Source organism: Mustela nigripes, chromosome 1 (assembly GCF_022355385.1).
Source record: "Mustela nigripes isolate SB6536 chromosome 1, MUSNIG.SB6536, whole genome shotgun sequence".
In the NCBI taxonomy this organism is placed as follows: domain Eukaryota; kingdom Metazoa; phylum Chordata; class Mammalia; order Carnivora; family Mustelidae; genus Mustela; species Mustela nigripes.
In genome coordinates this window covers 133,604,141-133,626,818 of record NC_081557.1, presented here as the reverse complement: position 1 = coordinate 133,626,818, position 22,678 = coordinate 133,604,141, and the positions used below count along the sequence as shown (strand labels likewise).

Below are 22,678 nucleotides of genomic sequence, written 5' to 3'. Positions count from 1 at the left end.
GGCAACTGACTGAAGTCTCTGTTGATTCATCAGCTTGTTTCAAGAAGCAGAGTGGGGTTAAAGTTTCCAAAAAGGAAAAGCTGCCATTTTTTCATGTAGAATCATGATACTCCTGGGGGCAGGCCAGTTGTTTTCTTCAGGGTGGCATTTCCATTTGATGAGATGTATTGATATCTTCCCACCTTGCTAGTCATTGAGTCCCAGTTGGCCCACTAAATGAGACTATCAGCCATTCAGTTTCTAAGTCCAGAAGTTGTATGAGGAAAGCAGCAAGTTTAAGACGCCAAGAGGCACCTGTGGTATGCTGCCTCTTTTTGCCAGAGGGTCCAATCAACAAACCATGTCATAGAGATGTGTAACAGATAGTAGTTATTGAGGTTATGAGACCTTCCCCATTTGTGCTATAGGCAGAAGCACTTCCCTATACATGGCTCTTTTCTTATCAAGAGGATCTCCTTTGGTACTTACAAGCATTCCCAGAAGAGAAAAATAAACATAAATTCCAACTATATTCAATAACGGAAGTTATTATAAGAGTACAGTGGAAGCAGTCCAAAGGGCTTGATCACAGATTCCTTTAGCTTCCTTGTTTCCACAGAAAACCTTGCCCACACCTACCATTTGAATTTGGGAAAGACCCAAATTCAACCAACAGGTCTGCACAGAATGGTGATTTGGCAGCTGTATCCAACAAATTCATAAAAAATTGAATCCTTCCATCCCCTGAAGTCCCCCAGCATCCTCAGACATCATGACTGTGTTAGTCCGCAATGGGACAAGAACACCTTGGTCCCACTTCTAATTATTTCTCTTCTGAAAGCAGTAGAGCCTGGGGTAGAAGGGAGGGGGGAAAGGGGCACATGAGGAAATAAAGAGGATCTGCATCAGTAAGCAAGATATTTACTTTCTGTGTGTCATATGTACCCACCTCAATCAAATGCACTTCAGTGTTTTGGGCCCACACAAAGTTCTACATTGAGTGGTAAGTTCATCACTGCTGTCACCATGTTTCAACTTTGTACACTCTTGACTCAGTACCCAGAGCCACATTTCATTCTCGCCCAGGCACAGGGTATGGTCCTTTTGACTTAACTGGAGTTGGTTAACATTTAAAGAATGTTTTAATGAGTCCATCTTAGAAATGGATTCTCTAGCAATACTGCTGTGTCTTTGCAATAATATCTCATGTTTGACTGGTGTCAACGTAAGAGCTAGGGGGACTTTTCCAGGCAATATACTATTATTGTTTAATATTTTTATTCTACCTTTTTTTATACTCCCCCAAATTAAACATTATTATGTTTTTGATAAGTTATTACTTAAGTTTTATTCATAATTTTCTATTTCCTTGTTCAGTTTTCTTCTAATATCCAATGCCATGTTTCTGATCTCAATGTCATTTTTCCTAAGGCATTTCTTAGCATTTTTTTCCCCCCAGAAACAACAAATGATTATTAAATTACTTCAGTCTTCTGCTTAGGAATACCTTTATCTTTTTTCTTCTTTGCTGGATATTAGTTTAGATGGCTATAACATTCTTGGCTGAATTCTAGTTACTATTTCTTAGGTCTTTGCAGATATAATTTTAATTTTTTTCCTGGCCTTCCTTGGTAAATTTTGAGAAATCCCTTCTTTCCTTAATAGTTCTCCTTTGTAGATTACCTTTTATTCTGTTTGCTTTTAAGATTTTTTTTTTTAATCTTTGGTATTCTGTAGTTTCACATTATTAGTCAACAGGTTCATGTACTTTATAAAACTGAGAATTCACATATTATATGATACTTGAAATACTATCTTCCTGATATTGTCCACATTCTCTCCTGCTATAAATCCTATTCAAGTGCTCGCTTCGGCAGCACATATACTAAAATCCTATTCAACAAAAGTTTATTCTTGCCATTCAGTCTTTGCAGTCTCTTACCTTATATCCATATCTATTTCTTATCTGTTTCTGTGGGATTTTTGACAGTTTTTTCAGGTAGTTTTATGAATTCCAACTCAGTTATTTATTAGCTACTCTTTGAAGCACACCTTGTATTTTTCAATTCTAGAAGTTTTTCATTTCTAGAGTTTTATTTGCTTTCTTTTTAAGTGTCATTTTTTTTCATAGTGTTCTTTCTATTTTTATCAATTGTCTCAAATTGAGGTTTTAATTCAGCTGTTTGTAAAGTCCACTGCCTATCCTTCAGAAAATTGATTCTACGCACATACTATATTTTTATTGTGAGAACTTTTAAAGTGATTGTTCATTTTTTTCAGTGTGAATTTTTTCTTCCTGGAAAGTAAGAGAATCTCTCTAGAATTGTTTGGCATTTTCTTCTTCCTGGTGTCCCAGGAGAATCGTCAGCCTTGGATCAACTTTCATGATGATTTCTCTTCATGGAGGTCTCAGTTCACATGGGTACAGTAGAATGAATTTAAAAGTCATGCCCAAGGGAGACACAGCTCTATTACTTTGAATTCACAGGGAAAATATCCTTCTACTTAAAATATCCTTCTACTTAAAATAAAGGGTGAGCTTTCTGCTTGTTTTCCAATGCTGACTTTTTTTTTTTCTAGTTCATACTTTTACTGACAGTGTAATTCTTTGAGGATCCCAACCTCATAGAGGTTTCAGATTCCATTCCTTGTACTTACACTAGCCCCATAAATTCTCTCTTGTCCTCATATAATGTCCCACACTGGACATTGAAACTCAATACAAATCTCAAAACCAACCCCAACTCTCCCCAGCCACCTGCAAGGTCATCTGCAAGGTCAGCTCCTTTGCTTATCCTCTGATTTTCATTTATCCCCTGGTTTTTACACCCAGGGGTTTCTCTTTATACTGAGATCAAGCATCCTTTTAAAAGAATGTTATTGTTATTGTGGTGTTAGAGGCAGGGAGCAGGACTTTGGCTTTAAAATACTATGTTTCTCTGGAAGACCAAAGTATTATCATCATTACATGACAAAAATTAGCTCAAATTTCCACTGAAAATTGAATCATTAAGTAAACTGCGAAAACATCTATAAAATGGAGCTATTCAAAAGAATATTCACTTACCACTGTGATGACAATGCAGCTTACATAAGTGTTTTTATGATAGAATATAAAATCATGTGAGTATTTATACAATGAATATTAGGGTAGGCAGAATTAAGAGAAATTCTAAGGCACACTTTATATGGGCCTACATTACTGAGTGTTTAAAGAGCAAGTATTATTTTTTATGATAATAGAAAAAGGCATATAAGTTTAAAAGCATATAAAAATGTTCCCCTGAGCATATTCAGAAAAGCAAAATATCAGTCATATGTCTACTTCCTGCCCCTGATTACATATAATTATATAAAGGTAAGAGGAATAAGGAAGAAGAAACTACCATTTTACTTTTAGTTTAAATGGAGTGGTCAGAAGAGCTGCACCATGGGTAATCTACAGTTTCATCAGCAGCATAGAACAGCTCAATTTGAAAAGAAAGTACTCACTAGCTTAATGCAGGGCCAAGCTGTGATTCCCACAGAGTCCCTTTAGGGCAAATCTTTGGCAAACAAGAAAGCAGAGGCAGTCAGGCTGGGGAAAGTAACACTCCAAAGGTTCCATCCACAAAGTTATTTATATAACTCCAAGTGAAAATTTAAGGTTTTAATTAGAGCACCCATTTGAAGGCTCCTCTTTGAACATGCAGAGTTTAGCTATTTAAACATATTACTCAATATTTATCTTCCCCACAGAAAGTACTATCTCCTTCCAGATGTGCTGATAATATCACACTACTTCCGCTAGATAACTCTTAGCACATTTTGCATTGCAAGGTAATTGTAATTCCTGTGCTTTCTGGCCCCTCCACTAAATAAAACTGCTTGAGGATAGGGACCTTCCTTTTTTCATCTTTGAATAGCCAAGAATGACTCCAAACAATAATTGTTGAATTATAAGTAGTCTTCATTCATTTATTTATTGTATACCAATTTTGTAAGTGCTTACTATGCAGCAAGTAAAGTCCTATGGGCTAGTGAAATAGCCATGAATAAAACAGACCTGCTATAATGGAGCTTACATCCTACCTTTGCAAGACAGATTTAAAAAAAAAAAAAAATTAGTAAAATGTGTCATGTTAGAAAGTAAGTAGCGCTATGGAAAAAAAAAAAAAAATAAAGCCTGGTGAAAATAGAGCTAGTACTAGGGAACCAGGTATAATTTCAAAGGGTGTGACAAAAGCAAGCTTTATTAAGGCAGGGAGGGGTGATCCATGTGAATATCTAGAGAAAGAACACTCAAGGAAGAGTGAAAGGCAAAAACAAAGGCCGCGAGGTGGAAATAGGTCTGCTTTTCCAGGATCTGTAAGAAGCCGTCTGTAGGTGGAGTAGAGGAATCAGGGGCATGGAGAAGGTGAGTAGGAGATGAGGGCAGAGAAGTGCCCAAGAACATATTATGTACCATGTGAGTCACTGTACAGACACTGGTATTTGCACGGAATAGCTGGCACGTTTGCTTAATCTGAGATCAACTACATGAAAGCAGTTGTATTTTATCTTGGAGTGTAGAGCGGGAAAGGACACTTTGAGCAGAGGAGTGACTGATCTGATTTGTATTCTTACAGGATCACACTGTCAGGGTGTGTTGAAGGGAGGCTGTAAGGTACAAAGACAGAAAGGAAACTCTTTGGAGGCTATTACGTTAACACAGGGGAGTGATGATGGTGGCCTGGATGAGGGTTGTAGCAGTGAAAGTGGTAAGAAATCCTCAGTTTTCTGGATATATTTCAAGTTAGAACAGAATTTACTGACAATTGGATAATATAAAAGTTGTGAGAAATACAATATAATAGACAAAATTCTGATGTGAAAGGAGAGAGATAGAAAGAGAGGAGAGAGAGGGAGACAGTCCAGTATCCACCATTTTTATACGCCACAAATTAGTAGTTTTTGAAGAAAATAAAAACACATTTTTGAGTACCTAATATGTGCCAGAAAGTATTTTAAGAATTTCACCGGAGTTAAATATTTTTACACTTAGATCAAACCATGAAGTAGATGCTCTTATGTTCACATTAGGAAAGGAGACACAAAGAGGTTAAGTAACCTGCTTGCAATCTCACAGCTGCTCTTTTACACAGCCTGGATTCAAACCTAAATACTTTACCTCCAGAATCTGTACACTCTAATGGCATTAGCTGATATCTGATACTGCTTCTTTCACAAAAATGACCATAATTTTATTGACATCTTTTATAAAATCGGTTTACCACAGCCAGTTGTGTGTTGTGTGTGTGTAAGCGCGTGCGCGCACACACACTTGAGTTACAAAACAAAGATATTATACCAGCGCCATCTAGTGGTACCACTCATCTCAGTCTGCAGAGGAATACATAGATCCGGGTTCAGTATTCCAATACATAGGATGGCATAATACGCAGAGTAATTGAAGATGTCGTTATAAACACTGGAGAGGAATGGTCATTACAAATATGTAACTAACGATAAGTAAACGACTTGCAATGCTCAGGTGATTGTCCGCTTTAACACTGACTTTATCCTTTACATAAAATCAGTAAAATAGGGTTTTTCTCTAAATGAATGAATACTCACTGATTTATTCTTGCACTTGTTTATATATTCATTTATACATTGTATATACTACATACTTTGTACATTCTATACTCAGCACTGTGCTACAGATTGATGATCAATTTAGTAAAATCTATGTGAAAATCTCTGTCCTGATAGACTTTGGGGGGGAAAATGCATATAATATAGTCATGAAAATCTAGTACAATAAATGCAAAGACAGAGCAATGATGGCAAAGAAATAATCAGCTTCACTTAGAGTTAAAGGAAAGCTCATAAGAAATTATAATTCTAATGTTTCTACTTTTCTATCCACTGCCAGCTACCATTATCTTCTCACAATAAAAGTATATTACGTTGGTCTGTCTGCATTTAAAACTTTGATCCCCTGCCACTAGATTTAAAAGTTCATAAATACACATTCACCACCTATATGTTATGTTCATCACCTTGCTGATAAATCACTAGTGGCTTTTTATGGCCATAACAGGAAAAAGAGACCAGAAGGCCAGAATCCTGGCTCCATCACTGAACTTGTTTAGTTACATGGAATTTGCTACTTAGGCTCTATGAGCCACAATTTTCTCACCTATATCATGGGATGTTTATAATTTCATGTTGTAAAGTTATTCTAATACACAGAATCCTGTATAACAGATACTGAACATTAAATCTTAGTGGATAATATTATCATCACTCTCTTCCGCTTAAATGTTTTTCTCCATCTCAGTAATATTCAGTTGGAATGAAAGAATAAGCACCCTACCTCCAAACAGGATATTATATTACTCACCTGAATAACTTTACAAACTCTTCCTCTCACCTAAGATTCTCATATGGGCCTCCAGCCCCAGCCCAATTAAATAATCATTGCTTTATGGCACCAATGTTATGATGGGTGTATAATTCTAGTGTGGAAAAAAATGCTAAAAACTACTAAATTATATGATAATCTGAAACTGGGTATTAACTAGTACAGCACATAAATACAGTAAAGTAACTTTGTTTTCACAAATATGACAGTTCCAAACCATCCATATCCTTGCCAATACCTGATATTATCAGTCTTTGTAATTTTAGCCATGCTAAAGAAAATGTGGTGTTATCTCATTGTGGCTTTAATTCCTATTACTCTAATGACAAATGTTAAGCATCATTTAGTGGGCTTATTTCCCACTGGCTTATTTTCTCAGATTAACTGTCAGTTCAAATCCCTTGTCCATATTTTTATCAGGTTGTTTTCTTATTATTGAGTTTTAAGAAATTTTTATACCTTCTGGGCACAAGTCTTTTGTCAGACGTGTGAAATGACACCTGCAGTTTCCTTAGAAGAACTGAAGTTTTTATTTTGATAAAGTCAAATTTATCATTTTTTTCATTTACGTATTGTTACTTTCATGTACTATCCAAGAATTCTTTGCCACATCAAGACTCAAAGATTTGTTCCTATGCTTTCTTCTACTAGGTTTACAGTTTTAGCTTTTCTTTTGGGTGCATACCTCTCACACAACATTAAATACAAATAGTAAGAGCAAGTCTTTGCCTTGTTCCCAATCTTAGGGCAGGAGTATTCACTATCACTACTAGGTATCATCTCATCTGTAAAGTTTTTATAAATGCCCTCCATCAGCGTGCATCAGCGTGAAGGAGATTCCTTCTGTTCCTTCTTTCCTAAGCGTTTTTACTATGTTTATTATTAATCTTTTTCAAATGCTTTTGCTATATCTATCGATATCATGCAGCTTTTCTCCTTTACTGCTAAAATGAGGAATTGTACTGACTGATTTTCTACTGTAAATTGACTTTGCATTCCTGGTCATTACAAGTCATTCCTTGACATATTTTTTATATTGATGGCTTTGATTTATGAATATTGGACACACTTTTTTTTAATCTTTGTTCATAAGGAATATCAATATGAAATTTTCTTTGCATGTGCAGTTTTTAAAAATTTTGTTGTTAGGGCAATATTGGCCACATAAAATAGATTGAGAAGTCATCTTTCATCTACAGTTTCCTATAAGATTTTGTATAGAGCTGATTTTATTTCTACCTTAAATGTTTGATGGATTTTATCAGTGATTCCACTGGGGTCTAGAGATAGGCAATGTGGGGTTAATTATGAATTCAACTTCTTTAATTAATATAAGGAAATTCAAATTGAGTGTAAAATTCTGCTTGAGCTTTCTTTGATAATTTGTATCTTTCAAGAAATTGGCCCATTTTAACTAAATTTTTTAAATTTAGTGACATTAATGTATTCGTGGCATTTTTTTTTGTTTTAATGTCTGTAGTATTTTTACACACCACTCTTACATTCCCAATATTGATATTTTGTATTTTCTTTCTTTTTTTCTTAATCAATCTAATTAGAATTTTATTAACATTACTGATCTTTTTAGGGAACCAGACTTTTCCTTTATTGACAGTTTCTAGCATTTATCAATGTTCTATTTTATTGGTTTCTGATCCTCTTTTCTTCCTTCTTATTCTGAATTTAATTTACTTTCTAGTTTTTTGATATGGAAACTTAGGTCATTTATTTCATATGTTTTTCTTATAAATATTTATTTATTTTAAAACGTTTATTTATTTATTTGACAGAGATCACAAGTAGGCAGAGAGGCAGGCAGAGAGAAAGGGGGAGAAGCAGGCTTCCCACCGAGCAGAGAGCCCGATGTGGGACTCGATCCCAGGACCCTGAGATCATGACCTGAGCCGAAGGCAGAGGCTTAACCCACTGAGCCACCCAGGCGTCCCTCTTATAAATATTTAAAGCTAAAACTTTATCTTCAAAAACTATCTTCACTGCATCCCACAATTGTAACATGTATTTTCACCTTCAGTAAATTGAAAGTATTTCCTAATTTCCTTGTGATTTATTATTTTATCATTAGACCATGCAGAAATACATTTTTAACTTTCAAATATTTGAGATTGTCCAGATATATTCTTATCATTAGTTTTGAAATTAATTGTGTTGTAGTGAAAGAACAAATTCACAAAGAGGTACATTACAAGCCATACTGAAGGAAACCTCTCAATCATGTGTTATTCCAAATATGTAAGGACCTGGCTACTGGGAAGGAGCTACAGCTGGACATGGGAAAGAGTGAAGGGGCAGAGAGGATTGAGAAAGCAAAGAAAACCCAGTCGGGACAGCATAAGTGGGCAGTCCTCTATTTCCATGCCTAGGACAGAAAGCAGAATCCTAAGGACAAAGCTGAAGTTTGAGTTCCAGAGCCAAGTACCACACATACTTGACTTGACCCTCAAAACACCTATGCAAAATACAACTGACTTAGAGATGGAGAAGAGTAAAGGAAATTAAAATTATTTCGTAATTTTTAAATAAAAGATAGTTATTAGATTTATTGCAAACTTTGGCAGATTCCCAACATGAATATGTGATTTAAAAAAAAATTTAAAAAAATAAATAAATAAAAAACTATATTTTGTAAAATTTTATCTGGGAGAGACCATTAAGAAAAGAAGTAAGTATTGTATCCTAGATGTTTAAAACAACTAAATAGGGTTAAGCCGCTGCCTTCGGCTCAGGTCATGATCTCAGGGTCATGGGATCGAGTCCCGCATTGGGCTCTCTGCTCAGCAGGGAGCCTGCTTCCCTCTCTCTCTCTCTGCCTGCCTCTCCATCTACTTGTGATTTCTCTCTGTCAAATATAAATAAATAAAATCTTTAAAAAAAAAAAAAGGCGCCTGGGTGGCTCAGTGGGTTAAAACAACTAAATAATGGGAAATTATTTGTGGAAATTATTCCAAGGGCACATTTGTTTTTATTTTTACATAAAAGATATGACATTTAAAATTTTTAATTTAATTAGAAATTTAAGTTAAAATAGCTAATATTAAGATTCTTCTCTCTTGATAATACATATTGAGAAAAAAATCATTATTTTGGGGGTGCTAATGCAGCTCAGTCAGTTAGCCATCTGCCTTCACCTTAGGTCATGATCAGGGTCTTGTGATGGAACCCCACACTGGGGTCCCCGCTCTATGGGGAGCCTGCTTCTCCCCCTCCTTTTGCTCCTCTCCCTGCTCACGTGTTCTCTCTCCCCCTCTCTCAAGTAAATAAATAAAATCTTTTTTTAAAAATCATCATTTTAAGAGCATAATAACTTGGTGAATTAAAGGAACATAGGCTTAGAGTTCCTTTGTCACCAAAAGCTGCCCTGCTTCCTGAGCTCCCACAGGAGCAAAGATCCAATCATCACATAATTCTGTGCTATAAATCTTATTTAATACTCATCTTCTCTTCAAGTGGATCTTTCAGTCCCTTCAGATTGACTTATTCACACCGCATATGAAAACACACATATTCAGACACAAGGATTACCCTCAGCTGCCCACTTCTCTTTTACTGACTCACTTAACTTTACGAATGTGGATCAGTCAGGGTTCTCCAGAAAAACACAACTAACATAATATGCATACATTGGCACATCTGCTTGCTAGGTGGCAGGAGCCAGACTCCTTATGGACAAGCCTGGGAAGGGGGTTTCTGGCACCTGCCGCACGCAGCTGTTTCTCGTCCCAGGAATCCTGGGCAGGCGCTGGGCACCTGTGAAGGAGCGCCAAGATCCCGCGAGATGAGGCTCCCTCAGGCCCGTTCAGCTGGGCTCTGAGCCTCCTTTGAGGCTCAGCACATCGCAGCCCATCCTGGCCCAGCCCTGCCGTCTAGACCCACACCTACTCCTCCTACGTATCAAATAAAAGGGAAAAAAAAATCTGTCTCTCTCCCTTAACCCCTCTGTCCCCCTCTCTTTCTCCCTATTCAAATCATGAAGGACCTTATAGCAAGGATATAATAAGGAGCTCAAAATTTCTTGTAAGAGCAATGGCAAGCAGTTCAAGGAGGGCAACATGACCTATCTCTAAGTAGAGAGAGAGATTTTAAGGAATTAGCTCACGTGGTCCCGGTGACTGGCAAGCTCAAACTCTACAGATAGGCCTGCAAGCTGGGGGGAGGAACTACAGTTCAATTCCAAAGGTGGTCTGTTGGCAGAATTCTCTCTTCTTCAGGGGAGGTTAGCTTTTTTCTATTAAAGCTGTTAACAGGCTAGATGACAGCCACCCATATTTTGAAGGATAATGCTTTACTCAAAGTCTACTGATTGAAATGTTAATCTTGTCTACAAAATAACTGTCACAGAAACGTCTAGAATCAAGTGTGATCTAATTAATATCTGGGTACTGTGACCCAGACAGGTTGACATATAGCATTAACCATACAAATGGCTTCTCCATCTCCTATCACGGTGCTACTCGTCTTTTCTGGTCTAAAAGTGACCTGGTTCCCTAATCCTATAAATTCATTCTGATCTTTTATCTTAATTCTTCTATTTTGTACTACTGCTTTTGGATCTTATGCTGTGAAAAATTATATTGAAAGCCCTAGAAAGTGTTTCAGCTCACTTTTTATTTGTTATCTCTGAGTTTGTGAAATGTGAATGTCCTTAAAAACAGAGACTCTTGGGGCACCTGGGGGGTTCAGTGGGTTAAAGCTTCTGCCTTTGGCTCAGGTCATGATCCCAGGGTCCTGGGATCGAGTGCCACATCGGGCTCTCTGCTAGGCAGGGAGCCTGCTTCCCTTCCTCTCTCTCTCTGCCTCTCTCTCTGCCTACTTGTGATCTCTCTCTCTCTGTCAAATAAATAAATTAAAACCTTAAAAAAACAAAACAAAACAAAACCCAGAGATTCTGTTGCTTTTCTCCAGCACCTTCCACTATGTGTTGGAAACAGTATTAAATCAAACAGTATTGAAAAACTGCGATCTTTCACTCAAAAAAAATTTTTGGACTCCTGCATGAGAATATGTTTCACAAGCTAATATATTTATATGTGTATATATAACATAAAAACATATATATGTGTTTTTAAAAACACATATATATGTTTTATTCATTGATATCAACCCGAGTACCTAGAAGAGTGCCTGGCTCATATTACCTTAACAACCATCTGGTAAAGAAATTAGAAATATTATTTCTTATATCTTATTAGATATAAGAGACTGTAGAAAGTACCCAATCCAATGCTTAGACAAATGGTACAAAAATTAGAATTAAATACAATGTAAATTCTGTGGAAGAGAGTATCTTATGCTTCTTGTATATACTCCAAGCACACACAACTCTAGACATTATTAATTGCTCATTTAATGAGTACACTGACCTTAGCAAACATTCAACAGATTCTCTGTATTACCAGTTATCACCTTATTAGATAAGTGCTTTTATTTGCTAAAAAGAAAATCCACAATATAGGAATGGTATTGTCAGATTATACTAAATAAAATAAAAATTATGACTATTTCATTTTTGTCCTAATAAAACTTGTGCCTCATTGGCATCTTTCACTTGAATTCTATCATTGAATCACCTCAGAACTAAAATATTGTATTTTTAAAGTAAAATTTAATATACTATATGTTTTAGCAAAAAATGCTCAGTTTTAGACATCTTTTAGATGCTTTTGTAACCTTACAAAAAATACATCTAACATATATATATATATATATATATATATATATATTTAAGATTTTATTTATTTATTTGAGATAGAGAGAGCACGAGCAGGGAGAGGGGCAGAAGGAGAAGAAGAGTGGAGGGAGAGAGAGAAGTAGATCTCCCACTGAGCAAGGAGCCTGACTTGGAGCTCCATCCCAGGCTCCATCCCAGGATACCTGGATTATGATTTGAGCCAAAGGCAGATGCTTAACTACTGAACCACCCAGGAACCCCTAACATGTATGTTTTTAAAATATCCATTCTACACTGGTAAAATAAAAGTCAAAATTAAAATGATCATCTGTAATATGTATTCCAAGAACAAACATTTAGCATGCTTCTTCTTTTCCTTAACTGTTTAATTTTTAATATTTATAAAATATACATATTAATGTGGCTATTTGATGAAAGTTCTTAGATTACTCAACTCATTTATACAAGCTTTTGGCAATAGGATAACCAGAAACTCCTGCTAAAAGACCCTGCTGCAATGATAAAATAAAATGCATATTTTATTTAAGGTTTAATATTTCATTAATTCCACACAAGAAAACTAAGAATTCCCAACAACAATGTTTTTAGGTTACAATTTTTACTTATTTTCATAATGGATCAACAGAGAAGTTGTAGAAGTGTAGGGATTAGGAAAAGAAGATCATTTTATATTTTTTTAATAAAATATTTTATTTATTTATTTATTTTAAATAGTTTATTTTTTTTAATTTATTTATTTGAGAGAGAGACAGTGAGAGAGAGCATGAGCGAGGAGAATGTCAGAGAGAGAAGCAGACTCCCCATGGAGCTGGGAGCCCAATGCGGGACTCGATCCGGCAACTCCAGGATCAGGACCTGAGCCGAAAGCAGTCGCCCAAACAACTGAGCCACCCAGGCGCCCAAGATCATTTTATTTTTACATGACTAGAATGTCCATGTAGATGACCTCTCATGCAGAGATGTGATTACATTTATCATTTTCAAGTCCATCATTCCTATAATCCATGTATGTGCATATATGTGCATCAAAACCTGGCTTTTTACTACATGAAATGACATAGAAAAGAACATCCTAGTAAAAAACTTTCTGTAACTATCCCATTTCTCCTGTAAAATTGGTAACTAATGTAATAAAAGTATTTACTTTTCCATTCATAGGACCTAATTGGTGACCTGAAGGAGAAGCTTTCAGATCACTTCAAAGACGTCATGGTTGGCCTCATGTACCCACCACCATCCTATGATGCTCATGAACTCTGGCATGCCATGAAGGTAGTGGTCTAACACAAAAATATACCTGTAATAAGTACAAGGCAGTATTTCAGTAGAAAGGGAACTGTCCTGTGATGTTACTGTGTGATCAGGGGTAGGGGAGGGAATATCTGAGCAAAAATTAAACAATGAAAATGCTGCACTCAGGAGAAGTGACCATGTTAGGAAGAGGGACCTCTGCACCTTAGTAGCTGGGATCAGCCTGTTCTGTCGCTGTACAAACTCAAATCCACTGACCCAGCTCAATGCCAAACTACCAAAAGAAAAACCTGAATAAGTTTCCAGGGCTATTCATATTCATGTCTCCCTGGAATATACTCATATAGTAAGCAAAAATGTTCTAAATCATGTGAACCTCTTTAAATTATTTGTAAAAACTGTACTCACTGAGTAAAAATAGGATACTGAGTCAGAGACAAAATATAGATGTTATCTTTGCTTATTATTGTGACCTTAAGTTACTCCTTTACAAAAACTATTGCTCAAATGTATAAAAATTTTACTTCTAAAGAATTTAATTCTTCCTTACAGAAAAGTCATTTCTATGAAATAAATTGACTACAGATTTGTTAGAGACTTTGTTGGCTAGGGATGGGGTACAAAAGACTTTTTACATCTTTGCAAATGCCGATATTAAGCACCTGCAGAACTGGTGCAATCATTCCAACACAATGCCTGCCAATGACCAGATTACTCAATCTGTGAACAATGTGTGACAGAAAAGAGGAAAGGGGAACAAATTAAGGGAACCTGGATTTTAGCCATCATGTTTGCAGATGAGAATAGTCATTGTATATAATTCATATACATTTCAACCAATTGCTTCTTTCTAAGTTGTATATGGCAGTTCCTACCTCTTGCAAAATGATGTGACTACAAACTATAAGAAGGAAGTCTTAGGTTATGGTTTAGATAAACTATTGTATTTTATCAGTATTACATGGAATGGTAAGGATTTATGAAACTTTCTGGAAGATGTGTTGTCTTTTTAATTACTAAAGCAAAATAATGGATGCATAATAGATATAAGAGACTGTAGAAAGTACCCAATCCAATGCTTAGACAAATGGTACAAAAATCCACATTTAGAGGAGGAGCAAGATAGTGGAGGAGAAGGAGGCCTAAATATCATCAGGTCCCAGGAATTCAGCTAGATAGATATCAAATGATTCTGAACACCTACAAACTCAACAGAAGAGAGATGAAGAGAAGCAATTCTAGGAACAGAAAATTGACCACTTTCTGGAAGGTAGGAAATGTGAAGTGAATCTGAGGCAACATTTGGGAAGATAGGCTGTGGGAGGAGGGGCCAGATCCCGGCAAGGGAGAGCACAGTAGAAGTCCACTCCACTGAGAGACGTTGCTCCAGAGGCTAAGAGGGAGGTGGAGACCTCATGGAGACAGCGTGTTCTCAGGATCTGCAGGGTCACAAAAAGATCAGGAGTGTCGGAGTATGGCAGAGCTCCCATGTATGGGAATGGGGAAGCCGGCTACAGAGAGAGAGCTGAACTGTGGGTTCTCAGCTCGTTGTTACCCTAAACCATGATCCAAGGCACAGTCAGGCCACTGCTTTTTGGGAAGGGACACAATAAGTAGCAGATCCAGGGAGACTCACATCCCTCCTCTGAGAGGAGTGGTGTGGGAGTGCATTGCAGGAATCTGCTGGGTTTGGAGACTCCAAAGTGGGCCGTGTACCAGAGACAGAAACAGTCACAAGCTGGGTGGACTCAGAGTGTAGCTGGAGATGAGGGAGACGGGAGGGATTGACTGTTTTTCTCTGAGGGTGTACTGAGGAGTGGTGCCCTGTGCTCTTGACTCCTATGGGACCAGAGATTGGGAAGCCGCCATCTTCATTCCCATACAGAAAATGTTGAGGGAACAAAAGCTACCAAGAGCAAAACAGAGCAGATTTCTTAGCCTGACCCCTAGAAAGGTCGGTGTAATTCCGCCTCAAGCAAAGACATTTGAGAATCACTGCAACTGGCCCCTCCCCCAGAAGATCAACAAAAGCATCCATCCAAGACCAAGTTCACTAATCAATGATAACTGTAGAACTCCAGAACTAGGGGAAAGTAACAAATAGAATTCATGACTTTTTTCCCATGATCCTTTAGTCTTTCAAAGTTAATTGTTTTTAATTTTATTGTTTTCTTATTCTATTTTTTAAATTTTTTCCTCTTTCCTATTTTAATGTTTTTAAACTATTTTATCTTATCAATACTTTTTTATAAAAATATTTTAAAATTCTCATTCTTATAGTCATATTTTATCCCTTTATTGTATTTTATTTTTTTGTATTTTATTGCATTTTATTTTTTGTATACATATAGGTTTTTTTTTCCTTTACAGTTTTGGGATAAAATTTCTTCTAATAGATGAAAATATAGTGCATGACTTTGTTCTAGTCTCCAGTCTGATCACATTCTTTTTTTTTTTTAATTTTCTTTTTTCAATAAACTTCTTATCAATTCCTTTTTTAGAATCTTTTTTAATTTTCATCTTTACAGTTGTGTTCCTTCCCATCATGTTTACCCTTATTTTTGTATATATATAAGTTTGTCTTTCTTTAAAATTTTGGGAGGTAGTTTCTTCTAACAGACCAAAATACAACCAAAATCAAGTGTGTGGCTCTGTTTTATTCACCAATCTAATATATATTTTTTTCTCCCCTCTCTCTCCCCCCAGCTTTTGGTCTCTTCCAAGTTGGTTAGTGTATATTTTTCTGGGGTCAATGCTACCCTTTTAGTGTTTTGTTCTTTCATTCATCTATTCTTATCTAAATAAAATGACAAGGTGGAGAAACTCACCACAAAAAAAAAATAAATAAATAAAAGGCAATACTGATGGTTAGGGACCTAATCAATACAGACATTAGTAACATGTCAGAACTAGAGTTCAGAATGACAATTATCAAGGTACTAGCTGGACTTGAAAAAAGCATAGAAGATACTAGAGAATCCCTTTCTGGAGAAGTAAAAGAACTAACTGAGTCAAAATCAAAAAGGCTATTACAGAGGTGTAATCAAAAATGGAGGCTCTAACTGCTAGAATAAATGAGCCATAAGAGAGAATTAATGATATAGAAGACCAAATGATGGAGAATAAAGAAGCTGAGAAAAAGAGAGATAAATAACTACTGGATCATTAGGGGAGAATTCAAGAGAGAAGTGTCAATTACATAAACCAATTCATAATAAAAACAAAGGAACACATCAACAATAATACAATAATAACTTTATTATTTATTATATATATTATTATTTATTATTAACACTCCCCTCACCAAAATGGACAGATCTTCTAAACAAAAGATCAACAAGGAAATAAAGGCTTTAAATGACACAGTGGACCAGATAGACATTAGAGATATATTTAGAACATTCCATCCCCAAAAATAACAGAATACACATTCTTTTCTATTGCACATGGAACATTCTTCAGAATAGATCACATCCTGGGTCACAAATCAGGTCTCAACCAGTACCAAAAGATTGGGATCATTCCCTGCATATTTTCAGACCACAATGCTCTGAAGCTAGAACTCAATCACAAGAAGAAAGTTGGAAAGAACTCAAATACATGGAAGCTAAAGAGCATCCTACTAAATAATGATTGGGTCAACCAGGACATTAAAGAAGAACTGAAAAATACATGGAAACAAATGAACATGAAAACACAAGTGTTCAAAAATCTTTGGGACACAGCAAATGTGGTCCTGAGAGGAATGTACATTGGAATACAGTCCTTTCTCAAGAAACAAGAAAGGTCTCAAGTACACAACCTAACCCTACACCTAAAGGAGCTGGAGAAAGAACAGCAAAGAAAGCCTTAGCCAGCAGGAGAAGAGAAATAATAAAGATCAGAGCAGAAATCAATGAAAGAGAAACCAAAAGAACAGTAAAACAAATCAACAAAACTAGGAGCTGGTCCTTTGAAAGATTGACAAACCTTTGGCCAGGCTTATAAAAAAGAAAAAAGAAAGGACCCAAATTAATAAAGTCATGAGTTAAAGAGAAGAAATCACAAGCAACAACAAAGAAAAACAAACAATTATAAGAACATATAATGAGCAACTATACACCAGCAAATTTGACAATCTGGAAGAAATGGATTCATTCCTAGAGAGGTATAAACTACCAAAACTGAACCAGAAAGAAATAGAAAACCTGAACAGACCCATAACCAGTAAGGAAATGGAACCAGTCATCAAAAATCTCCCAACAAACATGAGCCCAGGGCCAGATGGCTTCCCAGGGGAATTCTACCAAACATTTAAAGAAGAATTAATTCCTATTCTCCTGAAACTGTTCCAAAAAATAGAAATGGAAGGTAAACTTCCAAACTGATTTTATGAGGCCAGCATTACCTTGATCCTAAAACCAGACAAAGAACCCCATCAAAAAGGAGAATTACCTGTACCTTTGGGGATAAAAATATATGTTTATAAAAAATAAAAAATTTAATAAAAGGAGAATTACAGACCAATATCCCTGTTGAACATGGATGCAAAAATTATCACCAAAATACTAGCCAATAACATCCAACAGTACATTAAAAGGATTATTCACCACGACCTAGTGGGATTTATTCCTGGGCTGCAAGGTTGGTTCAACATCTGCAAATTAATCAATGTGATGCAATACATTAATAAAAGAAAAACAAGAACAATATGATACTCTCAATAGATGCAGAAAAAGCATTTGACAAAGTATAACATCCTTTCTTGATCAAAACTCTTCAAAGTGTAGGGATAGAGGGCACATACCTCAATATCATCAAAGCCATCTATGAAAAACCCACAACGAATATCATTCTCAGTGGAAAAACTGAGAGCTTTTCCCTAAGGTCAGGAACATGGCAGGGCTATCCACTATTACCACTGCTATTCAACATAGTACTAGAAGTCCTAGCCTCAGCAATCAGACAACAAAATAAATAAAAGGCATCCAAATCATATCATCTCTTTGCAGATGATATGATACTTTATGTGGAAAACCCAAAAGACTCCATGCAAAAACTACTAGAACTCATACAGAAATTCAGTGAAGTGTCAGGATATAAAATCCGTGCACAAAAATCAGTTTTATTTCAATACACCAACAGCAAGACAGAAGAAAGAGAAATTAAGGAGTCAATCCCGTTTACAATTGCTCCCAAAACCATAAGATACCTAGGCATAAACTTAACCAAAGAGGCAAAGAATCTGTACTCATAAAACTAAAGTACTCATGAAAAAAATTGAGGAAGACACAAAGAAATGGAAAAATGCTCCTGGATTGGAAGAACAAATATTGTGAAAATATTTATGCTACCTAAAACAATCTACACATTTAATGCAATCTTTATCAAAATACCATCATTTTTATTCAAAGAAATGGAACAAGTAATCCTAAAATTTATATGGAACCAGAAAAGACCCCGAATAGCCGGAGGAATATTGAAAAAGAAAACAAAAGTTGGCAGCGTCACAATTCCACCTCAACCTCTATTACAAAGCTGCAATCATCAAAACAGTATATGGTACAAAAACAGACACATAGATCAATGGAACAGAATAGAGAACCCAGAAATGGACCCTCAGTTCTATGGTCAACTAATCTTCGATGATGCAGGAAAGAATGTCCAATGTAAAAAAGACAGTCTCTTCAACAAATGGTGTAGGGAACATTGGACAGCCACACGCCGAAGAATGAAACTGGACCATTTCCTTACACCACACAAAAAGAGACTCAAAATGGATGAAAGAACTCCTTATGAAACAGGAATCCATCAAATTTCTTGAGGAGAACACAGGTAGCAACCTCTTCGACCTCAGCCTCAGCAACTTCTTCCTAGAAACATCACCAAAGACAAGGAAAGCAAGGGCAAAAATGAACTATTGGGATTTCATCAAGACAAAAAGCTTTCGCACAGTAGAGGAAACAGTCAACAGAACCAAAAGACAACTGACAGAATGGGAGAAGATATTTGCAAATGACACGTCAGATAAAGGGCTAGTATCCAAAATCTATAAAGACCTTATCAAACTCAAAACCCACAGAACAAATAATCCAATCACGAAATGTGCAGAAGACATGAACAGACATTTCTACAAAAAAGACATCCAGATGACCAACAAACACATGAAAAAGTGCTCAACATCACTCAGCATCAGGGAAATGCAAATCAAAAGCATAGTGAGATACCACTTCACACCAGTCAGAACAGCTAAAATTAACAAGTCAGGAAAGGGCAAATGTTGGTGAGAATGTGGAGAAAGGAGAACTCTCCTACACTGTTGGTGAGAATGCAAGCTGGGGCAGCCACTCTGGAAAACAGTATGGAGGCTCCTCAAAAAGATGAATATAGAGCTTCTCTACACCCGGCAATCACACTACCGGGTATTTACTCTAAAAATGCAAATATAGTGATCCAAAGGGGCACATGCACCGCAATGTTTATAGCAGCAATGTCCACAATAGCCAAACTATTGAAAGAGCCTAGATGTCCATTAACAGAAGAATGCATAAAGAAGATGTGAGATACACACACACACACACACACACACACACACACAGGAATACTATGCAGCCATCAAAAAATGGATTCTTTCCATTTGCAATGACATGGAGGGTATTATGCTAAGTGAAATGAGTCAATAAGAGAGAGACAATTAACATATGATCTCTCTGATACAAGGAATTTAAGTAGCAGGGTGGGTGTTCATGGGGGGTAGGGAGAGAAAAAATGGAACAAGATGGGGTTGGGAGGGAGACAAACCATAAGAGACTCTTAATCTCGTGAAACAAACTGAGGGTTGCTGGGGGATGGGGGGGTAGGGACAGGGTGTCTGGGTTATGGACAGTGGGGAGGGTATGTGCTATAGTGAGTGCTATGAAATCTGTAAGACTGATAATTCACAGACCTGTACCCCTGGGGCAAATAATACATTATATGTTAATATAAAAAAATTCACATTTAGGGAGAGGCAGGGAGCGGGCCCTGAAATGTCTTCAGAAAACTTGGAGACCCTGATTCTAATTCCAGCTTTCCAAAGACTGATATTCTAGCAGGAAAAAAAAAAAAAAAAAAAAAGATGAGCATCATGAGTCTTGTTCAAATATCTTTTACCATTTTATTTAGAAATGTCCATATTGTTTTATTTTAAATGAAGGAACAGAGTTTTAGAAAAATAGTATCAGGGCACCTGGGTGGCTCAGTGGGTTAAGCCTCTGCCTTCGGCTAAGGTCATGATCTCAGGGTCCTGGGTAGAGTTCCACCTCTGCTGAGCAGGGATCCTGCTTCCCCCTCTCTCTCTGCCTACTTGTGATCTCTGTATGTCAAGTAAATAAATAAAATCTTAAAAAAAAGAAAGAAAGAAAGGAAATAGTATCTTCCGAGGTTCAAGTGACTAATAAATAGCAGAGCCAGAACTAAACTGGGCCTATCTTTATCCCAAACACATTTTCTTTCTCTTCTGTTGCCTCTCAGAATACCAGAAATGTTGTAAATCCTTATTATATGTAAGATGCACTATTATTCCCAGTACAACTGTCTTTATATTTCTCCATTTCTCTGTATTACAGGGAGCAGGCACTGAAGAAAATTGTCTCATTGATATTTTAGCTTCAAGAACAAATGGAGAAATTTTCCAAATGCGAGAAGCCTACTGTTTGCGTAAGGAACTATATTTTACACACATATAAACTTTTTTTTTTCAAATAACACACAAAATATTTCAGTTTATGTGTTTTTAAATTTTTTTCTAAGCCACTTTTATGTTTGAAATATCACTCACTCAAGACCAATTAACTCAGTAAGTTAAATTGATGATTAGGTTATCAGAACTGAAATGATTCTCTAGACAATCAAGTTAAGCAAAGTTTCCAGGAAAGTAATTGCAAGTTTCTATGAGGTGAGTGTTTATATTAATGCAGGCAAGTTTGTAGCACCGAGCTTCAGGAGCATTTTATTTCTGACCCAGGAGAGACCAGGTATATAGAAAAAACAGAGCAATGGACAATAACTGCTCAGCAAATTCTACATATATGGGTAACTACTTCACTTTAAATCTCATAGTCACTGTGATGTATCTTAAAATCTGATTTTTACATATTTTAAAAGTAGAAAAGTTAACTATCTTCATTTTCAAAAAAGTTTAAAGCCTTATGTGGCTTTGAGTGTGTATTACCTCTCACTGAATGTCAAGAAACTATTCTAGACAGTTAGCCCTGTTGCATTTGAACAAGAACAATGGGAATTTCCCAAAGGGAATGAAGTAAGAACCTTCATATAAAATATTAAAAGGAGACAAAGCACTTGGGAAAAGTGCTGGGATGAGTAGCAGTCTATGGAAATAGAATGCAGAATTTCAAATTTTGAGAATTAGAAAACTTGAAATGACTCCCCGTGTTGTTTTTCAATTTTGGAATAAAGATAATAGCTTTTTAAGAAAGACTTTTCCTATGTTACTGTTAGGTGTCCACATGACTTTGGTGGAATCTTTAGGAGATTGACTTCATCTGAGTAGAAGGCAATAAGTGACAAAGGAATGTCAATAGCTTGTATTTCCTGTGCTTCCCACTCACAACTGGGGAAATAATATTAACTTATCCAAAGTATGTTGATATGTGGTTCTTTAGTAAATCTCACCTTTAACATGGAAGTTTTTTTATTTCATTTTGGTTTGTTTTCCTAGAATACAGCAGCAACCTTCAAGAAGACATTTACTCAGAAACCTCAGGACACTTCAGAGATACACTCATGAATCTGGTCCAGGTACGAAATTCAAAAATTCACGTCTTTTTGCATTACTAAGAAAACATATGTTTCATTTTCAAAAACTAGGACAGAAAACTTCAGTTTAACAGTAAATTCTATATAATAATATTTACCAAATACCAGCTAAACACAGAGCGCTGTAATAGAAACTTCCCTTGGATACAGAAACAAATGAATATGAATAATACACCAGTTCTATTCTAAAAAAATCTACTATATATAAGATGATGATGATTACAGAAATATACATAAATAATTATATATTATAAGGATGTTAAAAGATTAAATTATTTTAAAAGATTAAAATTAGAATTCTATTTTTTAAAACTACTAAAAAGGTAGGGTGCATACTAGCTCCTGAGATCTTAGTACGGCCTAGTACTGTGGGAAGAGAGAACTACAAAATGCTGTAACATAAACATTCTTAGAAGCATTTTAGAAAAAAAAAAAAAAAAACAGAGATTCGGGGTTCTGGGTGACTAAGTTGGTTAAGCGTCTGCCTTCAGCTCACATCATGATCCCAGGGATTGATCCCCACATGGAGCTTCCTGCTCAGCAGGAAGCCTGCTTTT

At 36.1% G+C, this 22,678-nt stretch overlaps 1 protein-coding gene across 1 annotated transcript in view; it reads left to right on the top strand.

Moving 5' to 3' along the window:
- Window positions 1–22,678, top strand: part of ANXA10 (annexin A10) — a 78,997-nt gene that overhangs the window by 26,131 nt on the left and 30,188 nt on the right. The window contains exons 4-6 of the mRNA XM_059411170.1: window positions 13,233–13,346; window positions 20,912–21,002; window positions 22,024–22,103. Of these exons, the coding sequence (XP_059267153.1) occupies window positions 13,233–13,346; window positions 20,912–21,002; window positions 22,024–22,103 (285 nt within the window). The remainder of the gene's footprint in view (window positions 1–13,232; window positions 13,347–20,911; window positions 21,003–22,023; window positions 22,104–22,678) is intronic.